At 39.0% G+C, this 26142-nt stretch overlaps 4 protein-coding genes and 1 pseudogene across 5 annotated transcripts in view; 3 read left to right on the forward strand and 2 right to left on the reverse strand.

Moving 5' to 3' along the window:
• The window catches only part of LOC116314530 (solute carrier family 22 member 13-like), an 8900-nt gene extending 6874 nt beyond the window's left edge, over window positions 1-2026 (forward strand). The window contains exons 11-12 of the transcript XR_005614496.1: window positions 1349-1408; window positions 1951-2026. The gene's annotated coding sequence lies outside the window, so the exon portion shown is untranslated. The remainder of the gene's footprint in view (window positions 1-1348; window positions 1409-1950) is intronic.
• On the forward strand, window positions 1794-5781 carry LOC116314540 (solute carrier family 22 member 13-like). The gene is made up of 10 exons (XM_031732591.2): window positions 1794-2208; window positions 2366-2469; window positions 2799-2953; window positions 3784-3955; window positions 4045-4165; window positions 4244-4338; window positions 4449-4663; window positions 4760-4868; window positions 4961-5155; window positions 5248-5781. The coding sequence occupies exons 1-10, from the start codon at window positions 1834-1836 to the stop codon at window positions 5312-5314; spliced, it is 1608 nt and encodes a 535-aa protein (XP_031588451.1). The 5' UTR covers window positions 1794-1833; the 3' UTR covers window positions 5315-5781.
• Window positions 5782-8005: 2224 nt separating this feature from the next.
• Window positions 8006-10701, forward strand: LOC116314410 (annotated as a pseudogene).
• A 335-nt stretch (window positions 10702-11036) lies between these two features.
• LOC120441660 (LIM domain and actin-binding protein 1) lies at window positions 11037-23619 on the reverse strand. 2 transcript variants are annotated; one of them, XM_039616880.1, is made up of 11 exons: window positions 23251-23619; window positions 23063-23166; window positions 22801-22962; window positions 22596-22683; window positions 22120-22473; window positions 21139-21217; window positions 19414-19559; window positions 19031-19078; window positions 13501-13631; window positions 12116-12299; window positions 11037-12025 (listed from the first exon to the last, which is right to left on the reverse strand). In XM_039616880.1, exons 3-10 carry the CDS (start codon window positions 22923-22925, stop codon window positions 12131-12133), a joined length of 1140 nt encoding a protein of 379 aa, XP_039472814.1. In that variant the 5' UTR covers window positions 22926-22962; window positions 23063-23166; window positions 23251-23619; the 3' UTR covers window positions 11037-12025; window positions 12116-12130. The 2 variants fall into 2 exon arrangements, with proteins under 2 accessions (XP_039472814.1, XP_039472813.1); XM_039616879.1 differs by lacking the exon at window positions 23063-23166 and having other exon boundaries at window positions 11038-12025; window positions 23251-23617.
• LOC116314502 (xin actin-binding repeat-containing protein 1-like) lies at window positions 13639-19019 on the reverse strand. The gene has a single exon (XM_039616878.1). The coding sequence runs from the start codon at window positions 18655-18657 to the stop codon at window positions 14086-14088; it is 4572 nt and encodes a 1523-aa protein (XP_039472812.1). The 5' UTR covers window positions 18658-19019; the 3' UTR covers window positions 13639-14085.
• Window positions 23620-26142: the final 2523 nt, after the last annotated feature.

The following is a 26142-nucleotide window of genomic DNA, read 5'->3' on the forward strand; positions in this document are numbered from 1 at the left end:
CACACACACACACACACACACACACACACACACACACACACACACACAAAAACAGAAAAATAATATAAATAAAGTGCAGTGCATCATAAGGGTTTTAAAAAGTTTTGCATTAAATGGTAAGACTCATTTGACAGTTGACTAACAATCAGTTTAACCACCAGGTGGGACTTGTTCCGCCATTATTCAAAGACACATGAAGTACATAAGCTTCATGTTTGTGTCTGATAGCTGTTCACTGCAACTCTCAACATGACAACTAAAGAGATGTTAGTATTCATTAGGATGAAAACCAAATTAAACCTATCAGAGAGATAAAAAACCCCAAAACCAACAGTCTGGTTCTTAAAAACACTGATTGCACAGAAGACCACTAAAGCGCATGATGCCAGAATTATTTTCATATTTAAGAAAAACCCTTGCTCAACATCTAACCAAGCCAAGAACATACATGCTGTAGGTGTCAATGTGAGCATGAATGGTTGCCTTTCTGTGCGTTAGGCCTACAATAGACCAGCTCCCTGTTCAGAGGGATAGGACGGACTACAAGGCATTTAGGAAAATCCCATTACAGCACATCTCTATTTACAACTATGCTAACCAGTCATTATTTAGATCAGTTACTGTTCACTGGCTGCCAGCCCTAAACTTTGCTCCACCACAAGGTGATTATTTTATTGATAGTGCTTTTAAAAAGAAGGTCTTTCAAAGACCATGAACTTTGTTACAAACAAATTTGTGTCATGAAAATCTGAAATAAATTAAGGTTCACACAACCATGTTGTCTCTGTAAGCATTGAATATTTATAGAGACAATTATCCACTACAATCACACAATGTTATTGGGACATGACAGTAAAAGATAACTCGTACATGGACATGTGGCATGAAAGATTACAGAGGACAGTACACCACAGATTAAAGGAGGTTTCCATTCAGCAACTCAGGTTGATGCAGAAAGTGTAAGAGTCTTAAAATTTTCCATTACTGCAATGTGTGGCATCTTCTGTCACTGTATAGCAGCTTTAGAAATATCCATAAGACCTGGTTTATGCCTCACGATGACAATTTTAACATTTACTTCATGCAAACGTCTGTGAAGGTTCTCAGTCATCCAAACAAACAATCTTACAGAACTGCTTTCCAACCAGCACTGAACTGCTTAATTACATTTTACCCCTTTTTCAAATTAAATCTAATAAATCTGCAGCTTTAATTCTATTAATGCATTATTATTATTTCTATACTGTACTGCCATTGCATTTCAGTACCTCTGTTTTCTCTCCCATAGTTTGTGTTATATTCTTTCGGTCCCCGCTCTCATTCTCTGTCTCCCTGTTTCTGTATTTAGATGTCTTTGGCTCAGGAGCTGCACTTTCCTGATATTTGGTTACCAGGCCTCACCAACCTGGTGAGTATTTACTCAGTGCTTTAGTTTAATATTCTTGTACATACTGGTTTAAAAAAATTAGCCTTACTCTGCAAGAGGTTTGTTCCTGATTTTGTGTTATTCAAATGTTGAACATAACACGTTCAAACTAGAATTTAGATTGGAATAATATTTATAATTTCATTTACTAATGTTATTTTATTGTTAGATTAATATTGCACAAGTTTCAGCTACCTTTTCTACAAAAATGGTTAATAAAATTACTTTTACTTTCTTGTCTTTCTTTTTCACTTTTACTAGAGTGTTTTCAAACACAGGTATCTGTACTTCTACTTAAGTAAAGGAAGTTTGTACTTTTGCCATCTCTGGTTAATAATTAATTAGCCAGATAAAGTGTGGACTTAAAAAAACCTCGGCATGCTGAGCCACGGATCAGTATTATCACCATGAGTGATTTCAAACGTGCTCTGGCAGAAATCGGCGAGTTTGGATTGTTTCAGAAATGCCTCCTTTTTTCATTATGCATCAGCACCATGTTTACACCTTTTGATATTATTGGCCAGGTGTTTACAGGCTTGAACTTTCCTCACCACTGCAACACGGACTGGATCTTGGAGCGTGCACCCAACCTGACGGATGAGAGACAAAGAAATCTCACCATTCCAGTGAACAAGGATGGCGAATTTGAGAACTGTAAAATGTTCACGCCTGTGGACTGGGATTTGGAAACCATTGAAAAATATGGGATTAACACCACAACAGGATGTGTAGATGGGTGGGAATATGAGGCTGCACCAGGTGTCTCCACCATTGTAACAGAGGTATATAAAAAGAAAATGTGTTTACTAATTTATTTTATTGCTTGGCTTGACAGACTTTATGTTATCTGTTTATTCACCCCTTAATTTGTCTCTAGAACTGTTGCTGCTCTATAATAAGCTATTTATATTTTTCTGTTGTAATTATTCCTGTTTTCAGTTTAATGCAGTTTGTGAAAAGCATGGTTTGATAGAGGCATCACAGTCTATCTTCATGGCAGGTGCTCTGGTTGGAGCACTGGTGTTTGGGGCCCTTTCTGACAGGTTAGGACACATAATACATCCCTTTTTCTGAAATCGGTTATGCTTTCATGATAAGAAACAATTCATTTACAATTTATTTTAAAGGTGCAGCTGTAGGTTTGGCATTGAAAGCTTTTGCAGGTCATCTGACATCAATGAAAAGTTAATGACCACTTTTTCATATCCAAAACTTTACATATATTTTATTATATAAAGATAGAAATGATTACACTGTATAATTTGAGTGACGTTAAGTAAATAAATGACATACATGGAATCCAGATGGATCAAATAAAATATCCTGTTCATGCAAATAATTAGACACGTGTAATTCTGTTCTCTTTTTCTAGGTTTGGCCGCCGATTTGCGATCTTGCTTTCAGTTGTACTCATGTTGCTGCTTGGTGTGAGCACTGCATTCTCACCAGACATCTATGTTTATATGGTTCTCAAATTTTTCTCTGGGGTTTCCAGTGTTGTTCTCACAATGCTCGCATCTGTGCTGGGTAAGTCTATCATTGTCATGATTTATGATCATTGGAAAAGCAAAAAATAATTGTTAACTCAATGTGGTTTCAACTGAAAAGGAAGCAGCAAACACATAAACTCATATCCTATAAGAGTTGGAATAGTTAGTTAAGGATCTAGCTAGTAATGTACCTGGATTTATATAGTACTTCTAATCATACTGAGCACTCAAAGCACTTTAAAATGCAAGTCACATTACATACACATATAACTCAAAGGCATGTAAGCCTGCACAAGTGTGGCAGTCAAAATGGCCAGAAGGCCCAGAAACACAGCTCCACATGCATCATATAGGGCTCTGCTGATTGGCGATTAGGTTGATTGAGGTAGCAGCACCCAATCAGGACAGAGGAAGTGGAGCCTGGACAAAACAAGGCATTATTTCACAAGGGAAAAACCAGTATCCTCCTGAAGGATGTAATAAAGTCCTTACTTGTATTTTTATTTTTAAAACTGCTCTGGTAATATTGCTGTTTAGTGTGTGATTTGGAAGTTGCTCACTCATTTTCAATTTTTTTTTAAATCCAGCAAATAAAATCAAACAAACAAAGTTAAATACCTATGCCTGTCATATTTCTTTAACTATAAACCTGTACATCATCAGCATAGAGTGGTATACAGCTTTTTTTGATCTTTTTACCAAGTCTACCATCAGTTGCAAGCAATTTGCATTGTAATGAATGAAAAATAATAAGGGCTTTGCTCTTCATGGCTGTCATTGCTTAACAAAGGATGTGGGCTATTAACTTACTTTGTTCACATTAAAGCAGAAATAAAACATTATGTGTAATTCTTGTTTATTTTACAGCCTTGGAATGGACTGATCCCTCAAAGTCTGCATTTTGCACCATGTCCATCATAGCTTTCTTCGCTGTTGGACAGATTCTGTTGGCTGGTATTGCCTATTTGATCCAAAACTGGAGAATCCTGCAGCTAGTGCTTTTCTGCCCTCTGGTCATTGTCCTGGTGGCCTTTTATAGGTCAGAAGCTTGTCACATCATAATAAACATATTATTTAACATTGCTAGAAACTAAAAGTTCATATGGGTTTGAATCTGCTTTTTAACAGGTTGCTGCCAGAATCAGCTCGATGGCTGATGACTCAGGGCAGGAAGGAGGAGGCACTAAAGGAGCTCCAGCGGGCAGCCAGAGTCAATAAGAAAAAAGTACCAGAAGATGTCCTAAACAATGTAAATAGCATTAACACAGAGAACTTTGGTTTATCCATATGATGTGAATGTTTTCTAAAGATTCTTTTCCACCTTCAGATAGAGATGGAGACTACATCTGAAAGAAGAAACGTACTGGACATCTTCCGCATCTCATATCTGAGAAAACGTTCTCTGATAATGGGTTTTGACTGGTGCGTCTTCTCAAATTGAAATCACATGCATGCTGTGTTCTTTAATACCCAAACCATAAATCACAATAACAACTTGAAACTAAAAATATCACTGTGACCTCTAACTCTAGGTTTGCATCAAGTCTTCTGTTCTATGGACTGAGTCTGAATGTAGGAAACTTTGGCCTGAATATTTACCTCACACAGTTGATCTTTGCTGTTGTTGAAATTCCTGCAAACTTGTGCGGTTTGACTCTAATTCAGCGCTTTGGAAGGAGGATATGTCAAGCGTGCTTCCTGCTCTTTGGAGGTGCCGCTTGCCTTGTGGTCCTTGCTGTGCCAAAAGGTATCTTCCTGATCTAAAAATTTGTTGTTATAATTTGGAAAAAAAGTCACTCGAGGGCCGAGTTTTCCATGTGATTTTCTACTTTTGCCCTATCAGATCTTTCCATGGTGGTAACAGTCTTAGCTGTGCTCGGGAAATTTTCTGCCACTGCTTCTTTCAGCACAGCCTACGTTTATACAGCAGAATTATACCCCACAGTTTTAAGGTAACGTCACTCCTGTCATCAGCCCCTCAATATGATAATAAACTCTTCTGATAATAAAAACATTATCCTGGTTTTTGTTTTCTGTTTTGCAGGCAGAATGGTGTAGGTCTGAACTCCATGTGTGCTCGTGTGGCAGGTATAGTCGCACCACTGATCAGGCTCCTGGAAAGCTACCATCACATCATCCCAATGCTGGTATACGGCATCACCCCCTTTGCTGCTGGATGTTTCTCTTTTCTACTGCCTGAAACCCTCAATGTTGAACTACTAGATCACACTGAAATGAAGTAAGATGAAAAGTGTGTCTGCTGATAATTAAAAACATATCTGCAAATAGGTCAGTAAGTAGTTCTCCTGTTCTCTCCTGTTTTTAACTTAGAAAACCAGAGCATGGACCAAGTGGAGATGATTACTATGCTGAAGAAGTTGAAGAACACAAACTATAATTTTTACTGAAGCCATAATGACATTTTTGTAATTTCACTTTTTTATTATTTGATATGTATATGTTAATATACATGTATGCATATGTTGTACTGTACAGTATATAATGTGGCTTATTGTTTATTTTTTGAAACACACGGTTAAAAGATTTTTGATATTTTGTTTTTTCTGTTGAGTTTGTAAATATTCGTTTTTAGTACATATTAGTGTTAGTTTACTAGATATTGATTTATTTTAATAGTTCATTTTGCTTTGAAGTCAAAAACTTTCAAATACTTACCATATTAATTCACAAGAAAACAGTAAGGATGTACTGTTTTTCACAGCTCTGCTTAGATCTCATTTATTTATTTATTTTTTCACAAGACTTTAAAGAGTTTATTAGTCACTGTCTGTTTATTTGTTATAATCTGTTCTAAAACTGATGGAGCTTATATATGACTGCTGTTATCTATTATTAAAATATAAAGTGTGAATGAAGTGAGTGGACTAAGTTACATTTATCTGATGGATGTGTCAGTGTAAATGATGAGTTCTCAGCACGCATGCACAAAATTTATAAAGCTGCACAGCATTCTCTCTTAAAACTGATACTTTTCATTTCATGTATCTTTTCATTAGCCAACATTGGGTGGCTAAAAGTCTGTTTTTATGCAGATGACAGCCTGATTTATTTTTCTGTTGTATAAGAAGAAACAATTCACTTCATCAAACTGCAGTGACCCTAAAAGGCTTTGCCTTGAATAATACTGTGCGTAAGGGTGCCTTGATGACTTTTTTGTCCAGAATATGATCTGCCTCAAAGTGATACTAAGTAGCCAATCGTTTGTTACTGTTATTGCAGTGTCATCATGATATACTGAAAAACCTCTGGCAGATTCCCTGCAGACAGACTCTTAACAGGAATTAACAAGAGAAACCATATTTCTTCAATATTAGCTTCTCTTCATTCGTTCCCTGTAAAATCTTCATAAAGTTTAATATTCTTCTCATCACATACAAATTGGCCAAGAGTAGAGATCACATGAACATACTGTGCCACTGGAGCATTTTGCTCTCAGAGTGCAGTGTTACTGTGGTTATTTGAGTTTCCAAAAGCGTATATTTAGCCCTTGCTCCAGTAGCCCTCAACTACCTATCAGTTATGCTGCCTTGAGCTTGCAGCTTCATCGGGCTACCAAACACCTATTCTTTCTTTCACTTTCCATTTCTGAGTTCTGTTCTGATCTCAGTATCTCAGAATAATTGTCATTTAGTTTAGAATAATGAATTTCTGTTTGTTTATTTTGTGACGACTCACAGCACTTTAGACTACAAACCACGTTTTCACCATGCATTCATACATGGAACCACATTGTCTTTGGACTGTGGGAGGCTGTAATACCTAACTAAACTCCACACAGAAAGGCCCGACTCAGGATTTGAATCAAGAACCTTCTTGGTTTGAGGTGACAGTGCTAATCTCTGCACTACCAAAGCATCTCTTGTCTGCGGAGGTTGCAAAAGTAAAAATATTCTTAAGCAGAAGTGCAGATACATCCGCTGAAAATAGTTCAGTAAAAGCTGAAGTACTGAATCAACTTCTTTAACCAAGTAAAAGTGAAAAAGCACAGCCTCTGAAATGTGCTCAGAATAAGAAAGTAAACAGCAGCTCCTTAAAGGGCAATTCTGTCTATCTAGGCATCTATTTTTTATGCAAAGGTCATTTCCCACCTCTCCTTAGATGTGACAGAGCCTTCTCTGACCTCTGTTACTTTTGTCTACCATATGTGATCATACGCTGTGTTACTACTTTTTCTTTGTTTGGAGGCATCCCCATGATCCTTCAAGGCCAAGTTGGTGTCTCTCTCTGTGGACAAACGTGGTGGGAATACAAACAATTCTCGTGACTGTGTCATGATCCCCCTTCACTCTGTAACCACCGTCTCATAAAAGATGCGCAGACATGGCATGCAGAGCTTTATTGGTTCAAGGTTCCCTAAAACCACTTTACTTGATTTGACCCACACTGATGGATCTAAAATCCACCTGAACAGAAACGAGTCAAATTTGATCAACCTCAGTATACAAACGCTTGTAGAATGTGTGAAGTTTACACAGCAATGTGCACATTTTTAAAATGTCATTTTAGGAAACGTCATCAAGTTTCAAGTTAAAAGAATGAATGTAGGGTAATTTTACCACCACTGAATGTCAAAATGGGTCAAATCTGACCTCAACGTTATGTAAGAGTTGAAAGGATATCCTCCTTTTGGCTCTTTGACGTCCTTTTACTGCTATGTCATAACAAGGATTTCTCTTTTTATGCCGCGATAAGAATGAAAAAGCTTCTATTTTCCCGTTTTACAAGACAAGCATTCTATCTAAATTAATGTGAAGCTGTTATCTTAAGCTAAAATAATTATATAATGTTGCTTTAAAGTGAAGTTATTTCCATTATCAGTGCTTGTTTTATTGTCTTGGCTATCTTGTATTTTTGGCGTTAGTGCAGTAACTGCGATAACTGTTGTTCCCTAATAAAAGAAAAAAACCCAGATTCACATCGTTGTTCTTGGTTAATTATTAACCAGCCAGATAAATTGTAGTGATTTACTCCCACCATTTTCTCTCACCCTGCATTTCTGAAGAACCTCCGCAGGCCAAGCCGCACATTACTATTATCACCATGAGTGATTTCAGACGGGTCCTGATGCATGTCATTATGCATCACAAGCATGTTTGTAGCTTTTGATGTTATTGGCCAGGTGTTTACAGGCTTGAGCTTTCCTCACCACTGCAACACTGACTGGATCTTGGAGCGTGCACCCAACCTGACGGATGAGAGACAAAGAAATCTCACCATTCCGGTGAATGAGGATGGAGAGTTTGAGAACTGTAAAATGTTCACACCTGTGGACTGGGATTTGGAAACCATTGAAAAAGATGGGATTAACACCACAACATCATGCATAGATGGATGGGACTATGAGGCTGAACCAGGTGCCTCCAGCATTGTAACAGAAGTATATAAAAAGAAAAAAGAATGTAATAATGTATCATGTACTTATTTGACTAGATTTCTATTTCCTGTTTATTTGGCTCATAATTTCTAAAACTATTCTGCTGCTCTTTAATAATCTTTTTTTTTTTTGTATTGTAATTGTTCATATTTTCAGTTTAATGCAGTCTGTGACAATCATGGTTTGATAGAGGCATCACAATCCATCTCCATGGCTGGTACTATGGTTGGAGCGTTGGTGTTTGGGGCTATTTCTGACAGGTTTGGACCTACGATACATAACCATGAGTTTTGCTTTCATGATAACGAATACTTAAGGCGTCCTGCATCAGAAGGTTTTTCCAACAGAAAAGTATAAAGTGCATTTTCTCTGTGTAATCATCAGGGGATTTAATGAGAAGTTATAAAAAGGTGGCATTTTCAGCCAGGCATATGCTCTTAACCAATGACAACCATAATTGCTCCTAAATAAAAGACAATTATGAGTTTGTGAGATTCATGCGTTTGTCATCAAAGAGAAGGAACGCCTTGAAGAGCACTTTTAATAAAGTTACTCATACCAGAGAATAAGTGTATAAGTACTATAAACAAAGATCCAGATGGAACAGATATAATAACCAATTCAAAGAATTAGAAACATCTGTATTCTCTTGTTCTAGGTTTGGCCGACGATTTGCTGCCCTGCTTGCCCTTCTGCTCGTGTCACTGTTTGGTGTGAGCATTGCTTTCTCACCAAACATCTATGTTTACATGGTTCTCAAATTTTTCTCTGGGGTTTCCAGCATTGTTATTTGATCCAAAACTGGAGAATCCTGCAGCTAGTGCTTTTCTGCCCTCTGGTCATTGTCCTGGTGGCCTTTTATAGGTCAGAAGCTTGTCACATCATAATAAACATATTATTTAACATTGCTAGAAACTAAAAGTTCATATGGGTTTGAATCTGCTTTTTAACAGGTTGCTGCCAGAATCAGCTCGATGGCTGATGACTCAGGGCAGGAAGGAGGAGGCACTAAAGGAGCTCCAGCGGGCAGCCAGAGTCAATAAGAAAAAAGTACCAGAAGATGTCCTAAACAATGTAAATAGCATTAACACAGAGAACTTTAGTTTATCCATATGATGTGAATGTTTTCTAAAGATTCTTTTCCACCTTCAGATAGAGATGGAGACTACATCTGAAAGAAGAAACGTGCTGGACATCTTCCGCATCTCATATCTGAAAAACGTTCTCTGATAATGGGTTTTGACTGGTGCGTCTTCTCAAATTGAAATCACATGCATGCTGTGTTCTTTAATACCCAAACCATAAATCACAATAACAACTTGAAACTAAAAATATCACTGTGACCTCTAACTCTAGGTTTGCATCAAGTCTTCTGTTCTATGGACTGAGTCTGAATGTAGGAAACTTTGGCCTGAATATTTACCTCACACAGTTGATCTTTGCTGTTGTTGAAATTCCTGCAAACTTGTGCGGTTTGACTCTAATTCAGCGCTTTGGAAGGAGGATATGTCAAGCGTGTTTCCTGCTCTTTGGAGGTGCCGCTTGCCTTGTGGTCCTTGCTGTGCCAAAAGGTATCTTCCTGATCTAAAAATTTGTTGTTATAATTTGGAAAAAAAGTCACTCGAGGGCCGAGTTTTCCATGTGATTTTCTACTTTTGCCCTATCAGATCTTTCCGTGGTGGTAACAGTCTTAGCTGTGCTCGGGAAATTTTCTGCCACTGCTTCTTTCAGCACAGCCTACGTTTATACAGCAGAATTATACCCCACAGTTTTAAGGTAACGTCACTCACCAGCAGTGATTCTGGCAACATATACCAGACAGCAAGATTTTCTTTTCTTTGTGTTTGTTTTAGTACATAATCTTACAGTGAATTTTACAGCAACAAGTTCTGCAAAATGTCATTTTGATTGATTTGATTTTTCGAGCTAATCAGTAAAATATAAAGCATTGCAAAAATCACCTCAGTCTGTGTGTTTTTGCAGGCAGAATGGTGTAGGTCTGAACTCCATGTGTGCTCGAGTGGCGGGTATCATCGCACCACTGGTCAGGCTACTGGAAAGCTACCATCACATTATCCCAATGCTAGTATATGGCATTGTCCCTGTTGTTGCTGGATGTTTCTCTTTGCTGCTGCCTGAAACCCTCAATGTTGAATTTCCAGATCACACTGAACTCAAGTAAGATCAATAGCATTTCTCCTGATACTGATATTTGTATAAATACACTATCAGTAAGTGTGTTTCTTCTTTTTTTTGACTTAGAATCCCAGTGAATGAAGCAAAGGGAGACGGATATTGTGCTGAAGAAGTTGAAGAACACAAACTATAACTTTTACTGAAACCATAATGGGACTAAGTATAAATTTGTTATGTTAACAACTGAAATGTACAGTGTATTAAGTGGCTGATCATTTGTTACTGAAAGATAATTTCTCAGTTTTTATATTAACTTCTAAAAGTGTACAAAAAAATGGATATAGCCATATATTCAGTTATGTTTTTATGTTACAACAAACAAGCTGAGATCCACACACATAATTTACAGACAGAGGAACTGGGCTAAAAGTTAACCGTGTCTGTAATCAGAGCAGTTTTCCACAGATAGCGTAACTTATCTCAGTTGTCTGCATCTACAGTATTTGTTTCTATGTTTTTGTCTCTTGCACTAAAGTGAAACCTTTTTTATGCAAAGTGTTTTGTTAAATGTACTGCATAAATAAATTATAGCAAGTTACCACCTGGTGTTTTGCTAAATGTTCTATAACTGGTGGAGTTTATGAGTGATGTTGTCACCTACTACGATAAAGTGAATAGGGAAGGAAGTGAGAGGACTGTTTTTACAGCCTTTGGTTGTATTGGTTTAAATATTAATTAGAAATTAGATGTATTTGTGGAGTTAAGAGCAGAGGATACAGCGCTTTGATGAGGAGGCTCTGCTGCCAGTTTGAGAAATTTAGACAAATCCCAAAACCAAAGGAGAGTCAAGATTTTGGTTTTATTTGGTTTATTTTTGCTCTCTCTGTGCTCATGTAAAATTTAATGCAGTGTTATTTTCATTCAAATGTTATATCACAGAGCTAATCACAGCTATAGTGAACAGAATCATTATGGCACCTTTAAATGTAATTTATGAGCACTCAGGAAGGAGAGTGGAGCACCGACAACGTGAGCAATTCAGCAGTAATGGAAAGTGAAGGAAAGTGGCCTCTTTATTATGATCTGTACAGACATAATAATCCTAATGCATTTGCTTTATCATAGTTTATATTACTGATATAAAACAAGAACAACAAAAAAAGTCCTAAGTGTTATTGCTTTTATGCAATAATAATAGAATCAAGCTAATTTCTGATTATTTTTTTTATTGCAGTTTAAACACAGCTTCTTAATTTAATGTCAATCTGAGTAATTCTTTGCATTTTACAGAAGTATTTACAAGAATTATTTTTAAAAGCTGTAAAGTAAAAACAAAAAGCTTAAGTGCATTTACAAAAATAGCTCAGTGTCAAGGAGATGATTACAATGTGTGAGTATCTACAGACCCTGCCCAGTTTCTAAAATTAGTTACCTATCGTTGCAATTAAGTTGTAGGTTATGTCTCAGCACGCTATCATTCATTAACAAAAAGCACATGAATACACTGCAAAGCTTGGACAGGATGGCCTCAAACACAGATTCAACAGGGGTTTCTGTGCTGTCGCCGTCTCAACTGAGCTGAGGATAGAAAGAGAGCCCAGTTTTATAATAATCAATCAATGAGTTTAGTCAAACATTCATAAAATAAAAATGCCTCGTGGTACTTACATTTCTACTGACTGCTCATGCCTCAGATTCATCATGCACCAAATCAGCTGCATTCTTCAAAAGCCATCGGTCCTTGTGTTGAGCGTGTCCAAATCCCTCATCGTAATTCCCCTTTCGTCTGAACAGTTGTTGGTAGTGAAATATGCAGTAGAACTCACCATTTAAAGGCGCGTAACTGTACATGCTACAAATGAGCACAAGGTTTGTCAGTCATTGTTCAAAATAAAGAGAGTAGTGGGGACAGTTTTGGATTAACAGTCGATGTATACATCTTTCAGCTACTTATTAAACATATTCTGGCATATCTCCACTTTTCTAATTAATAGTGGGAAACTTACAGGTGGACCTAATCTGTACATTCAATCAAATTAGCAATTTGATAGATTAGCAATCTATCTATCTATCTATTCTAACAAGCTCTTATTTTGTGTTGTTTGTAGCCTTAGCTTTGCTAGTTATTATCCTGTAGCCTATATTTTAGTAGTAACCATTTGCCAAGTGGTTAAGTTAGCTCTCAGCTTTGTGAACGGGAGATGAAAGAAGGAAAGTCTAAAAAAATGCCGACTACAAGAGCACATGAACAAATATCAGTTAATCATCATCACAGTGACACAGAGCAGACTGATATATATGATGTAGCATGCAAAAAGTCTAAAGTCTTTAAGTTTTCTAAAATTTCAAAAATTCTACATTAGCACACAAAAAACAGATTTAATCTATCTTTGTTTATTTTTTTGACGACTTTTTAACCTGACAAAGTCGAACTGAACGGAGTTCATTATTTGAAATATTGTGGCTTAGTAATGATGCAAATGGATAAACACATCATTTGTAGCATGTTAAGCTTCTGATGAAAACTCTTGTTGAATGAGGATTTGGGGAAAAACAGTGTGTTGTATGTTTACAGTTTATGCATCAGAAGACATTTAATAAAACTACATTTCCCCGACATAGTTTTCAGAGATATGTGCAGACAGTGCAGTTAAGATAACAAACACTGGAAATATGGGAAAGTCTGGATGTTTGTTTCTTTTATTTTTTGCTTGCCTGGTTTGTGTGCAGTTGCATTTTGGCCAACTTTTTACATGCTGCATCACATATCTGCAGATCACAAAATACATGAGTATCCAGTTTTTACATTCATAGTTTAGTTTTTTTTTTTTTAAATATTTCAATTTATTAATGCATATTAGATATGTTAGATATTTACATATCTAACATATCTACTTACAGTTATAAAGTTATAAAGCTGGAAAGTTATATATAGAAACAATATAAAGTTTTTTGTTTTTTTTTAAAAAGCACAAAGACACTAATCCATCAGACAAGAGGAATCACTGATTAATATTGCAGGTGATTTTTTTTGTAGAAGTCCAACATCCCACCTTAATTTTTTCTTGCAATGTTTGCAGCAGAAGCACGCTTTGTGAAAAATGTATTTGTCTGCAGTTATTTTTTCCATCTGATAGACTGGCTTTAGACATGCTGAGCACATCTCTCGAGAAGCCGGTTGAAACTGAAGAAAAAAAAACAAGACTGACCTTAGTGGAAAAGTTTTTTTTTAAAACCAAAAGCATTTATAGTAAACCAGAGTGAAATGAGAAGTGAAAATCAAATATATACTTTTACTTTGAAATGCAAAACAAAGACAATTTTTAAGATCAAAATAGATACAAAAGCTTAAATAAGGAAATTAAAAAAAAAACTTATGAAGAAACAAAAAAACCCCCAAAACTTTAAGCCTTGTAATTGATCTCTTTTCATACACAGTCAACAGGTAAAACGCTGCCAACGTGCTCCTATTCGGGCACCGAGTTATCAGTCTGATTGATTGGCAGCTTCACTTCTGGGTCTGTGGTGACCTGAATTGTAGATGGACTGATTACGACCTGCCTTGTGGACGATGTCACTGTTTCTGGCTGAGAGTTGACCACAGTGGAAGTCTTGGAAGAGTAAAACTTTGTCTCAGATCATTCGGTCTTCTCATGTTTGTCGGTGACTGTTTTTGTTCCTGTGACACTGTTCCCGTCACAGTCTGTCTGAACCTCGAGCATGCTGACCTGTCGAGGACTGAGTGGGGTGGAGGTGGATTGTTCTGCTTTTCGTGGGTCATTTCTGTTTTGAGCAGGGCTGTTGCATATCAGCGTCTTTGTCGTCCGAAAAGTCTCCTCCAGCTTTTGGCTCTGCTGGCATGTCGGGCAGATCAAAGCTTCTGGTGGTGCCAGGTCGGTTTTATCTGTCTTTCTAGCTGCTGATTGGATAGTGATAAACGCAGGTGAAGATGGAGCACTGATGGAGGCTTCATCAGTGCTCATATCTTGCCCAGCTGAATTAGTTGTGTTTCCCTGCATGGTAGCACTTTTCATTGACTTTGTTCTGCTTGACCCAATGCTAATTTTATTAACACCGCCAGAGGATGGGGATCCTTGTACACCTCCAAAAGATTCTTTGAACAGGCGTGATAAACCAGCAATATCTGAGTCAGATTTCAGTGTAGAGACGGAATAAAGTGCCTTCTTTATGGCTTCCTCTACATCGAGGATTCTGGCTAAAGTCTGCTCTTTAAGAGTCGTGATTTCCACACTCGCTCGCTCAAGATCTCCAAAAACGTGTGCCATCGATGACTTGCTTTCAGCGCTTTCTCTTGCTACTGGCAACCTTTCGTCTTTGTTGTCAGCTCTGACCTTGTTTTGTTTCTTTTTGTCAGAGCCGACAACCCAATCGGGGACGTTCTCAAATACTCTCCTCAGAGACCTTACATCAACCTCACTTGTGTCTTTTTCAATTTCTTCAACTCGGCTCAGAAAGCTCTGCAGTTCCTGCTGTTTTCGTAAGTTGTCAAATATTTCCATTGCTGCTGGTATGTTCCCTCTCACGATCTCATCCATGTGAACTGACAGTCGCTGTCGGCGCTCGTCCTCAGTCTCAGTTCGCCCTTTCTTTTCCCTCATCTCGACTTTGCTTTCTTGCCTCTTGATTTCTTTCTCATGCTTGTCTTGACTGTCAGCGGTTTCTCCACAGGTGTCACATGATTGATTGCTTGTAATTTCTACCACATCTGGATCCACATGTGCAAGAACAGACATTTCTTTATTTCCAGCCACTGGTTTTAGGTTTTTGTTGTCTGGTTGGGGGATTTTCAGTCTTTTGGGCTTTACAGGGGCAGTCTTTGTCTTTTTACCTCCAAATTTCTCAAATGCATCATGGAAATCTATGTGACTTTCATCTGTTTCACTCGTATCACTTTTGGCTGCTAAATCCTGGGTTCTTTTCTCCTCCGCCTTGACATTCATCTGCTGTTGTCCAACAATAATATTCTTATCTATGTTATCAGTTTCTTTCTTATCACCTTGGATTCCATGTCTGACTTTAGTTTCCTGAGATATCCACATAGCCTCACCCAAAGGCCGATTTGTTTGATGACGTTGAACTGAATCAGATTTTATGCATGTGCCACTTTTAAATTTAGTCAGGTCTTGCTCAGAATTATTCTCAGATAAAATCAGTGTTGGAACCATTTCTTTAGATTGCCCGGTATTATTTTGGGTTGACTCATTATTGCTTTGTTTCTCCTTCAGATGTTCTGGTTTAGGTGGAATGGCTGGTTTTGGACCAGTAGGCTTTTTGCTTTTCTCTAAAACACGTCTCGTTGCTGGGTTACTCTGGGTTTTGTTTTGGTGTGGAGGCACTGGATTTGCTCCAGTTGCCTCTTGTTTCACTGATATTTGACTTGCTTCAGTTTCAGTCACAGTGAAAAGCTCCTCAGTACTGGTCCTTTGAATAGACACCACATCCACGTGTTGTGCTTTTTCTCTGTGAGGCTTTGAAGAGTTTCTGTATATCATAGCTGCTTTAAAATCTCCTCTTGTGACATTAACGTTAGATCTTTCTAAGGATTCCAAAGCTGCTTTAATTTTACCGTGAAAAACAACTTCCTCATCCTCCTGTTGTGCAGGACTTGTTTCCAAACTTTGTGTAGTGACCATAGGAGTTTCTAAAGGTTGTTTCGGCGCCCCCCCTGCACCTTCCTGACCTTTGTTGCTGCACGATTCAGGAGCGTGTGTTTCCTCAGGAGTAGCATCTTTGTCGCTTGTCTCAATATTTTTGTGCTGGTAATCTATTTTACGTGCTGAGGTGAAGTTTTCTTGAGAAAATTCTTCTTCTACTCTTGAGCGTTTCACAGTATCTGCTGTAACCGAGGGAAAGAGTTCCTCAGAGGATTCCTGAATAATAGCTTTTTGTTTTTCTTGTGATGACTGATACAGTGACTTGGCCTCACTTGTGGCCTGTTGGAGACTTTGGATTGCAGTATTGAGGTTACAGATCTCTTCATTCCCATCTACCACCTCGACTAATTGAGCTTCGTGGGCACCAAGCTCGTGATCTTGCCTCTCAAAATTTTCATAGGACTCCTGCGTCGCAACTTTGGGATAACGTGCTTGCTCTTGTGCTTCATCAGTACATTCACTGCTTGCATTATTTTCCTGCACATGAGATGATACCCCAGAACTGCATTCTGTAGAAACATTTTGACCTGCGTATATATTTTTGTGGATCTTTTTCTTTGGTTGGTGTTGACTCGGGTCTCCAGAGAACATGCTTTTAAGTCTCTTTACATCCACGGGTACCCACTCAGTAGTTTCCTCCACTTGATCACTTTCCTTTTCATGAAGAACTTCCTGTCCAGCCATAGTTTGGTTTTCAGGGAGTTCTTGAACTGCTTCCTCAGCCTGAAGACTTTTTAAATACTCAAAATCTCCCTTTTCAATGCAGCTTTTGAATAGTTTTACACTCCCCTTTACTTTCCCTTCAGGTGTTATTGATCCTGGGCATGTTTGTTCTTGAGAGAGTTCAAGTAGTTCACCTTTGACTGACTTAGTAGCAACTTTTGTTATTTCTTTATGGCCTGTTTTACTCATGTCACCCCTTTCCAGCTCTGATTGATCACATTCAGCACATTTTGGAGGGACGAAGCTCTTCACATCCTTCTCATTATGGTATTTGTAGAGGGAGTAAACAATGACTTTGGCACAGTTGTTGTCATCCTCTTGGATTACCACTCCTTTTCTCAGAGAGTTATCTTGATTGAGAATATCCTCAACAAGCTGAACCACACTGGCAGTTCTGAACTCCGTGTCCTTGTTCGCATTGAACTGATGCTGTTGAACAGGCGCCGTCACCGCCGTGGTCTCGATACCCCCTTTGCTGTCCTCCTTTAGGTAAGTGACCTGAGGTTTTAGGTTTACCCGTGGTAGCAACTGGAGTATGAAGTTTTGCGCACCGCCTTCAGCCACCTCGTCATGTTTTATCTCAGGCCCACTCTCTGATAGTGTAAACTTAGCTTTTTTAGCAATCATTGTCTCATTGACCTCAATGATAGAGCCAACCGATTGGACGACTCTAATCTGGTACAGGAAATTCAGCGTTTCCTTGATGTTCTCCACCATTGTCTCAATTTCATCCTCGTTCTGACGTCTGATTTTGTCAAATGGCATTGATTCAAAAAGATGGGTTCTGTTTTTAACATTGGTGGTCGTGTTGTCCTCACTTGCACCACCACCGCTTATGATTTGAGTTTTTGATGTATGCACAACGGAGGGCTCTCTCTGTATGTTGGTGGAGATAAAGGGGTTGTTTTGAAAAAGAGCTGCCCTTGTTTTAATAATTTCATCATTTTTTTCCAAATCGGGTAAGCTTACAGAGTCCTCTTCAAAGAGTGCTTCCTCAGTGGAAAACTCATCGTTACATGAGAAGTCATGTTCAGTTCTTTGACTGACATGAGGACATGGCTGTTCACGGGGCTCTGTTTCTAAATCATTGCTTGTGCTTTCGTTTTTTCTTTGTATACTCTCACTGCAAGCCATTTCAAATTGCTTTTTTTGTTTTTGGACTTCCTTTGTCTCGTCCCCATTAATAGAAACCTTTCCCTGGAACGTTTTACCCAGATTTGGCCCAGACATGTTCACAGACTGACTCTCAAATATTCTTCTGGTAGCCTGAACGTCTATTCTGACCGTCAAATCCTCACACTCTCTGTCAGTGTCTGGACTAATACCAAGAGATTTTACAGCTTCCATAACCTCTTTAGCACTTTCTGCACGAGGCGTTTCTTTTGTTTCCTCCAAAACAGCCAGCGTTTTACTAAAATCACATTGTTTCTCACTTCCCCCTGCCATGTGCATCTTGGGGGTGTAGTGAGACACTTTGTTACTCGAGCCACAGTTCTCAAATATCAAGCGTTTCGAAAGGACCTCTCCTTCGTATCCGGTTTCGTCAGCTGTCATCCTCTCTGAGCTCAAAACTTCAGCAAGCTCTTCATCCACAACATCATCCAGCATCTTCAGCTCTGGATGGGTGTGCTTCAGGAGACGCCTCAGTTCACATTTCTGCCTCTGTTGGTATAACATTTCTTTGGAAAGCTGGGGCGGAATAGGTTGAGGAGAATTAGTCCTACAGCTTTCTTCTAATTCTGGCTGATGTCTTGCTGAAGGAGGTAATGGTAAGTCCTCTTTCCTTTCTTGGGCACTTGAGTCTTCTGACATCTTAGAAGAACAAAGGAATGTTTCTTACTGTTTCATCCATTCAGAGAAATTCATGCTCCAGAGCAGTCACACCTACTCACAGGATGAGAGCCATGCCAGGTGATTTGTTTTCCTTATGCCACATGTTAGCTGGTTAGCTGAACTCCAAAGCAACCAGCAAGCACAACCATAGATGCAACCACAAAATGAGTAAAATAAAAGCGTGAGGAAGTCTGTGAGGCGAATCTGTTTCTTTATTTTGCAGGTAAGCAGCATATTTTGGATTTTTGAGCCAAAGGGAACACGATACTGCTCGCTGTGCAAATCCAGTGTGCACAGAGCAACGTGCATCAATCACAACATCATGCAACACCATAGTGACATCGCACTTTACCTTGATTTGGTTTACTCTTTTCCCAAAGTCACGTGACGCTTCTCGTTCCTGCAAAGAAATAATAATAAAAAAAAAATTACATCAGCATTATTGTTTGGCTGCTGCCAGAAATTCCCTTATCAATAATTAATTTATGATATATTATAATGACATATAATAACAAACTTCAATGTGTAGCTGAAAATCTACACTACACAGGCTGGTGCAATAAACTTTCAACTCTTTACTTTCATTGCCAAAAAATTATTTCGATTTTTTTTTATACCTTGCATAAAAATCTCAGAGATAATTCTTTCAGTGTGTAAACTTTAAACAAGTTTAATTGATATAGTTTACGCTGAACTAAAAAGAAGGGGAGATGTAACAAGTAAGCTGTCATGTACCAATTTTACAGGACTGTTTGCTGATTCCTTGGTTCCCACTTTGGACAGATAGAGAGCTGATATTGCTTTCACCGAGACAGAAAGTTTCTCCTTGGCTTGGATGAAAGAGCTGTCTCTGAAGTCTCCAGCTGACCTCCTCTTTTCATCTGCAGAGACATCAGACACGGCAGCTTTAATGTTGAATTTTGTCATGGCTCTGTTTAGAAGTCAAACTGGCCCGATCAGGGTTGTCTCGTGACATTTTCATCATCGCCATCATCGACACGCAGCCAGATTGGAAATAAGTCGCGGCTCGTTTAACAACATACGGCTGACGTCTGTGTTATTAACAAACGGCTCGTGCTGTTTGTTAATAACACAGGTCCCAATTCAGGGTCCAGCACTTTCGAAGCTGATATTTAACAGCTGTCATGTGGCCGAGTTATAAATGTACCGCTTGTTGTGGAGCAGGAGAGATACCCGACTCTGCTGACACGCATACTAGTTAAAACAGGCAAGTCACTGCAACAACGGTTGACTAAGCATCGAAGTTCAAAGGTAAACAGACATGTCTCAAAGCTGTTTATGAAAGTACAGATACTTTATGAAATCATGCGTCCGCAAGCCGGAAAACACAGCAAAAAAGGCTCTGCGACCAAAGAAGAAGAAACATAAAACTCATTGCAGTATTTCAGTTTACTTGCAGTATCAGTTAACTAATATTACTAATAGCTACTAATATTTCCAGATTTGGGCAACTGTTAAAAATGTGAATAATAGCTATTAGTTTTCACCTTCTACCATACGTACTGTATTAAGCTTCATGGGTTTAAACGTGTAGGCTTCTTTAAGAGCATGTGCCACTCCTTTCCTTCAAAATACAAATCTCTACTCACAGAAGAAGAAATATTCCCAGTTCCTTCCTCCCTATCTTCTTGGTTTCTTCCAAACTTTAGCTGTTTGTTGGTTTGTGTCGTGTCATGGAGCCTCTGCCACTCGCTCCTTCTTTCTGTCCATTCCTCTCCAGGAAACAGCTGACCCTTTCACCCTCCTGCACTTATTCTGGTCTTGTAGCACACCAGCTATTTCTGTCCGGTTGTGGAGTGGCTTACTATTCCTACACCAAGTTGAGTCATCCAAAGCTTTGACCGAAATCAATGAAGACAGCTCTCCAAGGCACGTCTAACGTCTTTGTTTAATTTTTTTATGTTTTTGTGCCAGAGGATGTTTCTTTCAGAACAAATTTTTTTGAAAGAGCCACATATGTTTATTTTCTTTCTGATATTTTCATCTTAAGCTGAATCGTCTTCAGCGTCTTTGTTATTTGACCCTGAATTTATAGAACCAAACCATATTCATCATAGTTTACTGTTTACTCATTACCTAAATTAAGGCGTGGTATTTCTCGGTATTTCCCGGTATTTCCCGGTTTTATCAGCTGGTCTTTTACCTGGAAGCTTGCACTTTGAAGCTCGCTGTAGCTGCTTTCATTATTGCATCATGTAATTTATGACATGAACTCGCGTTGTTTGTTTATGTTGCTACTCACGTATCCCTAATCAAACTGTAAAAAGTTTTAATCTGAGCTCTGCTGATAACTTCTCAAAGAGATAATCCTTTAATCTTAGAAAAGTGCATCTATTATTCTGAATGCTTTAAAAAAAACATTCATTTTGTCAGGCAGGGTAATATGATATTCAGGTTGACACAGAGAAAGCTTTGCTGAGCTAGAAAGAACATACTCACCAGCTTGAGATGCTGCAAATTTTTCAAAATCAATACCCCCTGTTGTTCTTCTCCTCTCTATCCGGGTCTGATTTACTTCCTATAGAGAGAAACAATAAAACATCACTGCTGCTAAGTAAACTTATTGTGCATCATAGTTTCTATGTGTCAGTACAGTTGCATGAAAAATCTAAGCATCACTAGAAAAAAATAAGCTGTTATATGAATGAGAAAGAAGTAAACATTCATTAGACCTACGGCAGGTCAAGAACCACTGAAGTGTGTGATGGATGAGCCGATCTTTTGTGAAACAAGCGCTCGAGACGATGTTCAAAATTAATGATTTTTCTCACAAACAGCTGAAAACACCTTATTAACTGTTAAGCAAGGGATGAAAATGAAGTGTTTTCAGTGTGTGTGTGGTAGTTATTGGCAAGGGAAACGCTGTGCAGCTAGGAGAGAGAATGGATTCCACCAAATGTTGGCAAATTCTGAATGCATGTGTCTTCTTCTTCTTCTTCTTCTGGCTGCTCCTTTTAGGGTTCTCATGCTATCTCTAACATCCTTCTGCATCTCATCCTTCACTGCATCCATGAATCTTTGGTGGGGTCTTCTGCACATGTCCAAACCACCTCAGCCTTGTCTCCCTAACTTGTTTCCAAAATGCTTAATCTGTCCACCTTGACCACTCCCAATGAAAGTCTTAGCATCTTCAGTTTTGCCACCTCCAGCTCCAGTTTTTTTTCACTGCCACTCTGTAAACCTTCTTTTCCACTCTAGCTACTAACTTTCTGTCACAAATGCCACTCACCACTCACCACTCACCTTGTTTTTGCATCTTTACACTTCAGAAAGGAAGAAATCTTTGCTGTATTTACATATATATTAAAAACTGATATTTTTGACATATGCTTTCATCGGTAAATATTAAAATTTTTTTACCCTTTAAACTAACTGTGGGTCTATTAGGGATTCTTATAGTAATAATGAGGTTGTATTTACCTTTCGAGTTACACGATCATCCTTCACATCAGTTTTATCAGCCCACATTTCCGTTTCCTGTTCCTCCGCAGTGATCTGTACATCCTCAACCTCTCCGTTCATCTTTGACACATCTGCCGTGTAATTTGATGTGAAGTCTGCAGCTCTAAGGCTGCTCTGTTTATTGTTTTTAAGAGAGGCCTTTGACTCAAACAGAGCTCTCAAGGCCTCTATGGACCCTGTGCTGCCTTTAAGGCTGCTCATTGATTTGCTGCGGGTCAAATTGGTTTTGGCTCGAGACTTTTCCTTCTCGCTGTTTCTCCTCATCAGAGACTCCAGATCAGCCACTCTACTTTCCAGTCGAGATGGCGTTATCTGAAAAGGATACACAAGCGAGGGAAGTGTGTGTAAATCCAGCAACTGTGATTATTCTTTTTCCTGCCATGCCATTGATGCTTTTCATTAACTGGATAAACAGCTAAAAAATCAGAAGTTACCTCTTTTAGCACCTGGTTTGGCTTTCTGTCATCATTATCTACTGAGGGTCCCTGAATGGATTTACTCCCTTTTACTGAAGTTTGATATCTGTCACAAACACAAACACCACATTAATGATTTGATGTCACTAATGACCTACATGTAGATTAGAGGGGTGGACTTTAGTTGGCACGGATACAGAGAGACTGATGCTTTTTTTTTTACCTGGCCACTAACTGGGACACTGACGTCGTCTTGTCCCGCAGCCCCGCATCCGTCCAGATTGGCTTGTCGCATGAGCTGAGGCTCTTCAGCGATTGGGTACGCCTAATATTGCTCTTCCATTCCATGATCAGGTCACGGGTGCACACAGTTTGGATAAATTCCCTAGAATACATGACACATAATCAATAACATTTGATTATGTTTACATTTCAAGTCCCATAATAAGCATTTATCTTCACTTCATTCAGCTCCACTAACTCACAGGTATGAAATGCCTTGACATCAATAATGCATAGCTCTCAGGGAGTGAGAGAGAAGGATTTGGACGTGTGCCTTTCAATTTAATGGCGATGCAGAGTGCAGCAGCTGTTCGATGTAAAGACACGAACGCGAGTTTGATGAAAGCGAGATGACGGCGTAAGTAAAGGAAGTTTTGAGGAGAATATTTACCTTACAGATGTCGGTCAGTGTCTGCTCTCAGGGAAAATCAGAAACACTTCCGCAGCATCACAAGACCTGCACACGGTATAAAGGTTCTGCGAGCAAAGTCCTTTTTCTTCCTCATTACCTTGGACTGTAAAATGTTCGATGAGTAGCAAACAGGGTGTACTCTAAATCCACTGACGTTATAAATTAGGAAAACATTTATCGTACAATCCTCTTTTTGCTCTACCGTGTATCAAACAGCTATTGCATTGTGTTGTGGCTCCTGCGCTCTCAGGGGAATCATTGATGTTGGATTTCAGATTAGCCCTCTGATGTAATTGTGTGATCTTTGAGCAGCAGTACACTCTCTATTAAGTAAAAATTAGATGTACTTTATTGATCCTGAGGGCGCCTGGGCCATTACAGCAGCAATGTGGACAAAGGAGAAGCATGAAAAAGGCATTATTAAATCAAAGGAATTATGATGATACCCATCTCGCATGCTGACAGAGCGACCTGGTTACAGATTTACAGATTTATTGCTATGTGAGAATAGTAGCAGTATTATTGTGACTGTCCAAAGTTTGCACTGTTGTGTTCCAGTGAAATTTTCCTAAGCAAAATAGAGAATCAGGAAGGAAGAACAATAAGTTAGATACAAAAAAACATTTGAAAAAACAACAAAAATTCACATATGTGCAGAATTCCTAACAATAACACACCATTAAAGCAGTTTGGCTGTTCATGGAAACGACTCCTTATGAGGTTATGAGGCCCTTATACTTTAACTGTGAATAGTTATGCTTGTTGAAGAGAGGCCAGTGTGTAGATGTGAATGTATGCAAATCAGCGTGGATCCGAAGTGGGCCATCCATCCATCCATCCATCCGCTTCCGCTTATCCTTTTCAGGGTCGCGGGGGGTGCTGGAGCCTATCCCAGCTGTCATAGGGCGAGAGGCGGGGTACACCCTGGACAGGTCGCCAGTCTGTCGCAGGGTCAACACACAGGGACAGACAACCATGCGCACTCACATTCACTCGCACATTCACACCTAGTGACAATTTTGATTATCCAATTAACCTATCCCCACAAGCTGCATGTCTTTGGACGGTGGGAGGAAGCCGGAGTACCGGAGGGAACCCACGCAAACACGGGAGAACATGCAAACTCCACACAGAAAGACCCCGGCCTGATGGTGGAATTGAACTCAGGACCTTCTTGCTGTGCGGCAACAGTGCTAACCACCGTGCCTCCGACGGTGGCCATCAGGCAAGTGTTTAGTCTGGCCCACTTCGGGCCACTAGTCTGGCCCGAAGTGGGCCAGACTAGTGAAATTCCCCCTTTCTGTCACTGTAAGCAAGTTTAATGCATTTAATCCCTGAAGTGCATTCTCAACTTAGTTTTTAAAGAATTGCTCTTGTAGTGAAGGAAATAAGTCTTTGAGCACTACGCTTGTAAATGTAAGAAATAAATGTGCAGCTCGTTGATCGGACTGTCGTATATTTCTAAAACATGTTTGTGTTAATTCACAAAAAGGTTCTTTTTTTGTAGATAGTGAAGGAAAGGGAAGGTTTCTGTCATTTAATTATCTATTAATTACTGTGGTGTCGTATGAATGGCTGAGTAGAGGTGTTTAAAAACTGTAAAGCTGTAAAAATACAGTAAAAAATTCCAAAGTTGATCCAAAGCCATCCAGTGGGCCAGATTGGAGTCTTTGCCAGGGTCAGTTCTGGCCCCCAGGCCTTATGTTTGACACTCCTGATTTAGATCATTTTAAGGAACTTTTTTAGCATTTACAACGTTCTCATTTTTAAAAATATTATTTATAAAATTAATTTATAAAAAGTCATCAGCTTTGTAAAAACCTCTTTGGATGCCCCATTTACAAGGCTCTTACTTTAAATCAGATTCCAAGTTGCTGACTTTCCTTTGGTTTTAGGAAGCCAAGGGAGGAGCAAGTGTTGAGGAAATGTGTCTCCACCCAAGAATTCCAAGAGCTCCTGACCCCAAAGTGTCAAATGAGAGAAGGAGGAAGATCTAGTTTGTCACAATCTTGCTGACAGCATCGATACTAACACAGGACCCCCCAACCAGAATTCACTGGCACACGCTGCATTATAACGTCTGTGAAATGTGTACGCAGACTGCCGGCCTGTGAATAAAGCCCATATAAACCACTGCTGGCTTTTCCTACAGCTATAACCACAGTGTGTATGCAGACACAGCAACTCCACACCCCCCCTTATGTTAAATAATGCGCAATTTTTGATAACTGTGCCATCTTATGGTGAGATATATTTACTGCAGTAAATCCATACAGGTTAAATAATGTGTTTAAAGCTGCATTTATGGTATTGATTTTTTTTGGCCACTTGGGGGCAGTGAAACAACCTGAACATTTACATATTATGGCTAATTTATTATTTGCGGTTTTTCTGTATTTTTGTGAGTCTGCGCTGTGAAACACAGCGCAGTTACATTTTCCATCCACCTATATAGTTAAAATATACACGAATTGCTTTGATTCTTAAGGTAATCTGACTGCAGACACGTCTTTTTAAAAAATTAATTTAATTGTATTGAATGAAGATCTTCCCAGTGTGTAAAATCTAATTTGAATGTGGTGGTATTTAGATTCTTACCCGATCTGAGCACATTTCGTGTGTCTTTTTTAATTAATTAAATAAATAAATTATCGATTTATTACCTCCATTTCACCAAGTAGATGTTATAGACAATGGAAGCTTTTGTCAGAGCGCACAATTCATATTCCCCCTCTTTAGTCTTGCTTTCTGCTAATCAGTCTTCAAACAAAGAGAGAGCAACAGCAGCAGCACACACCCCTGGGGCAAAACTGTGAGAATCAGCCTGGCTGTCTCTCCCCCGCCCTCCCCCCTCTGACTACAGCCCTCATC

This window comes from Oreochromis aureus, linkage group 9 (assembly GCF_013358895.1).
Source record: "Oreochromis aureus strain Israel breed Guangdong linkage group 9, ZZ_aureus, whole genome shotgun sequence".
Lineage (NCBI taxonomy): Eukaryota > Metazoa > Chordata > Actinopteri > Cichliformes > Cichlidae > Oreochromis > Oreochromis aureus.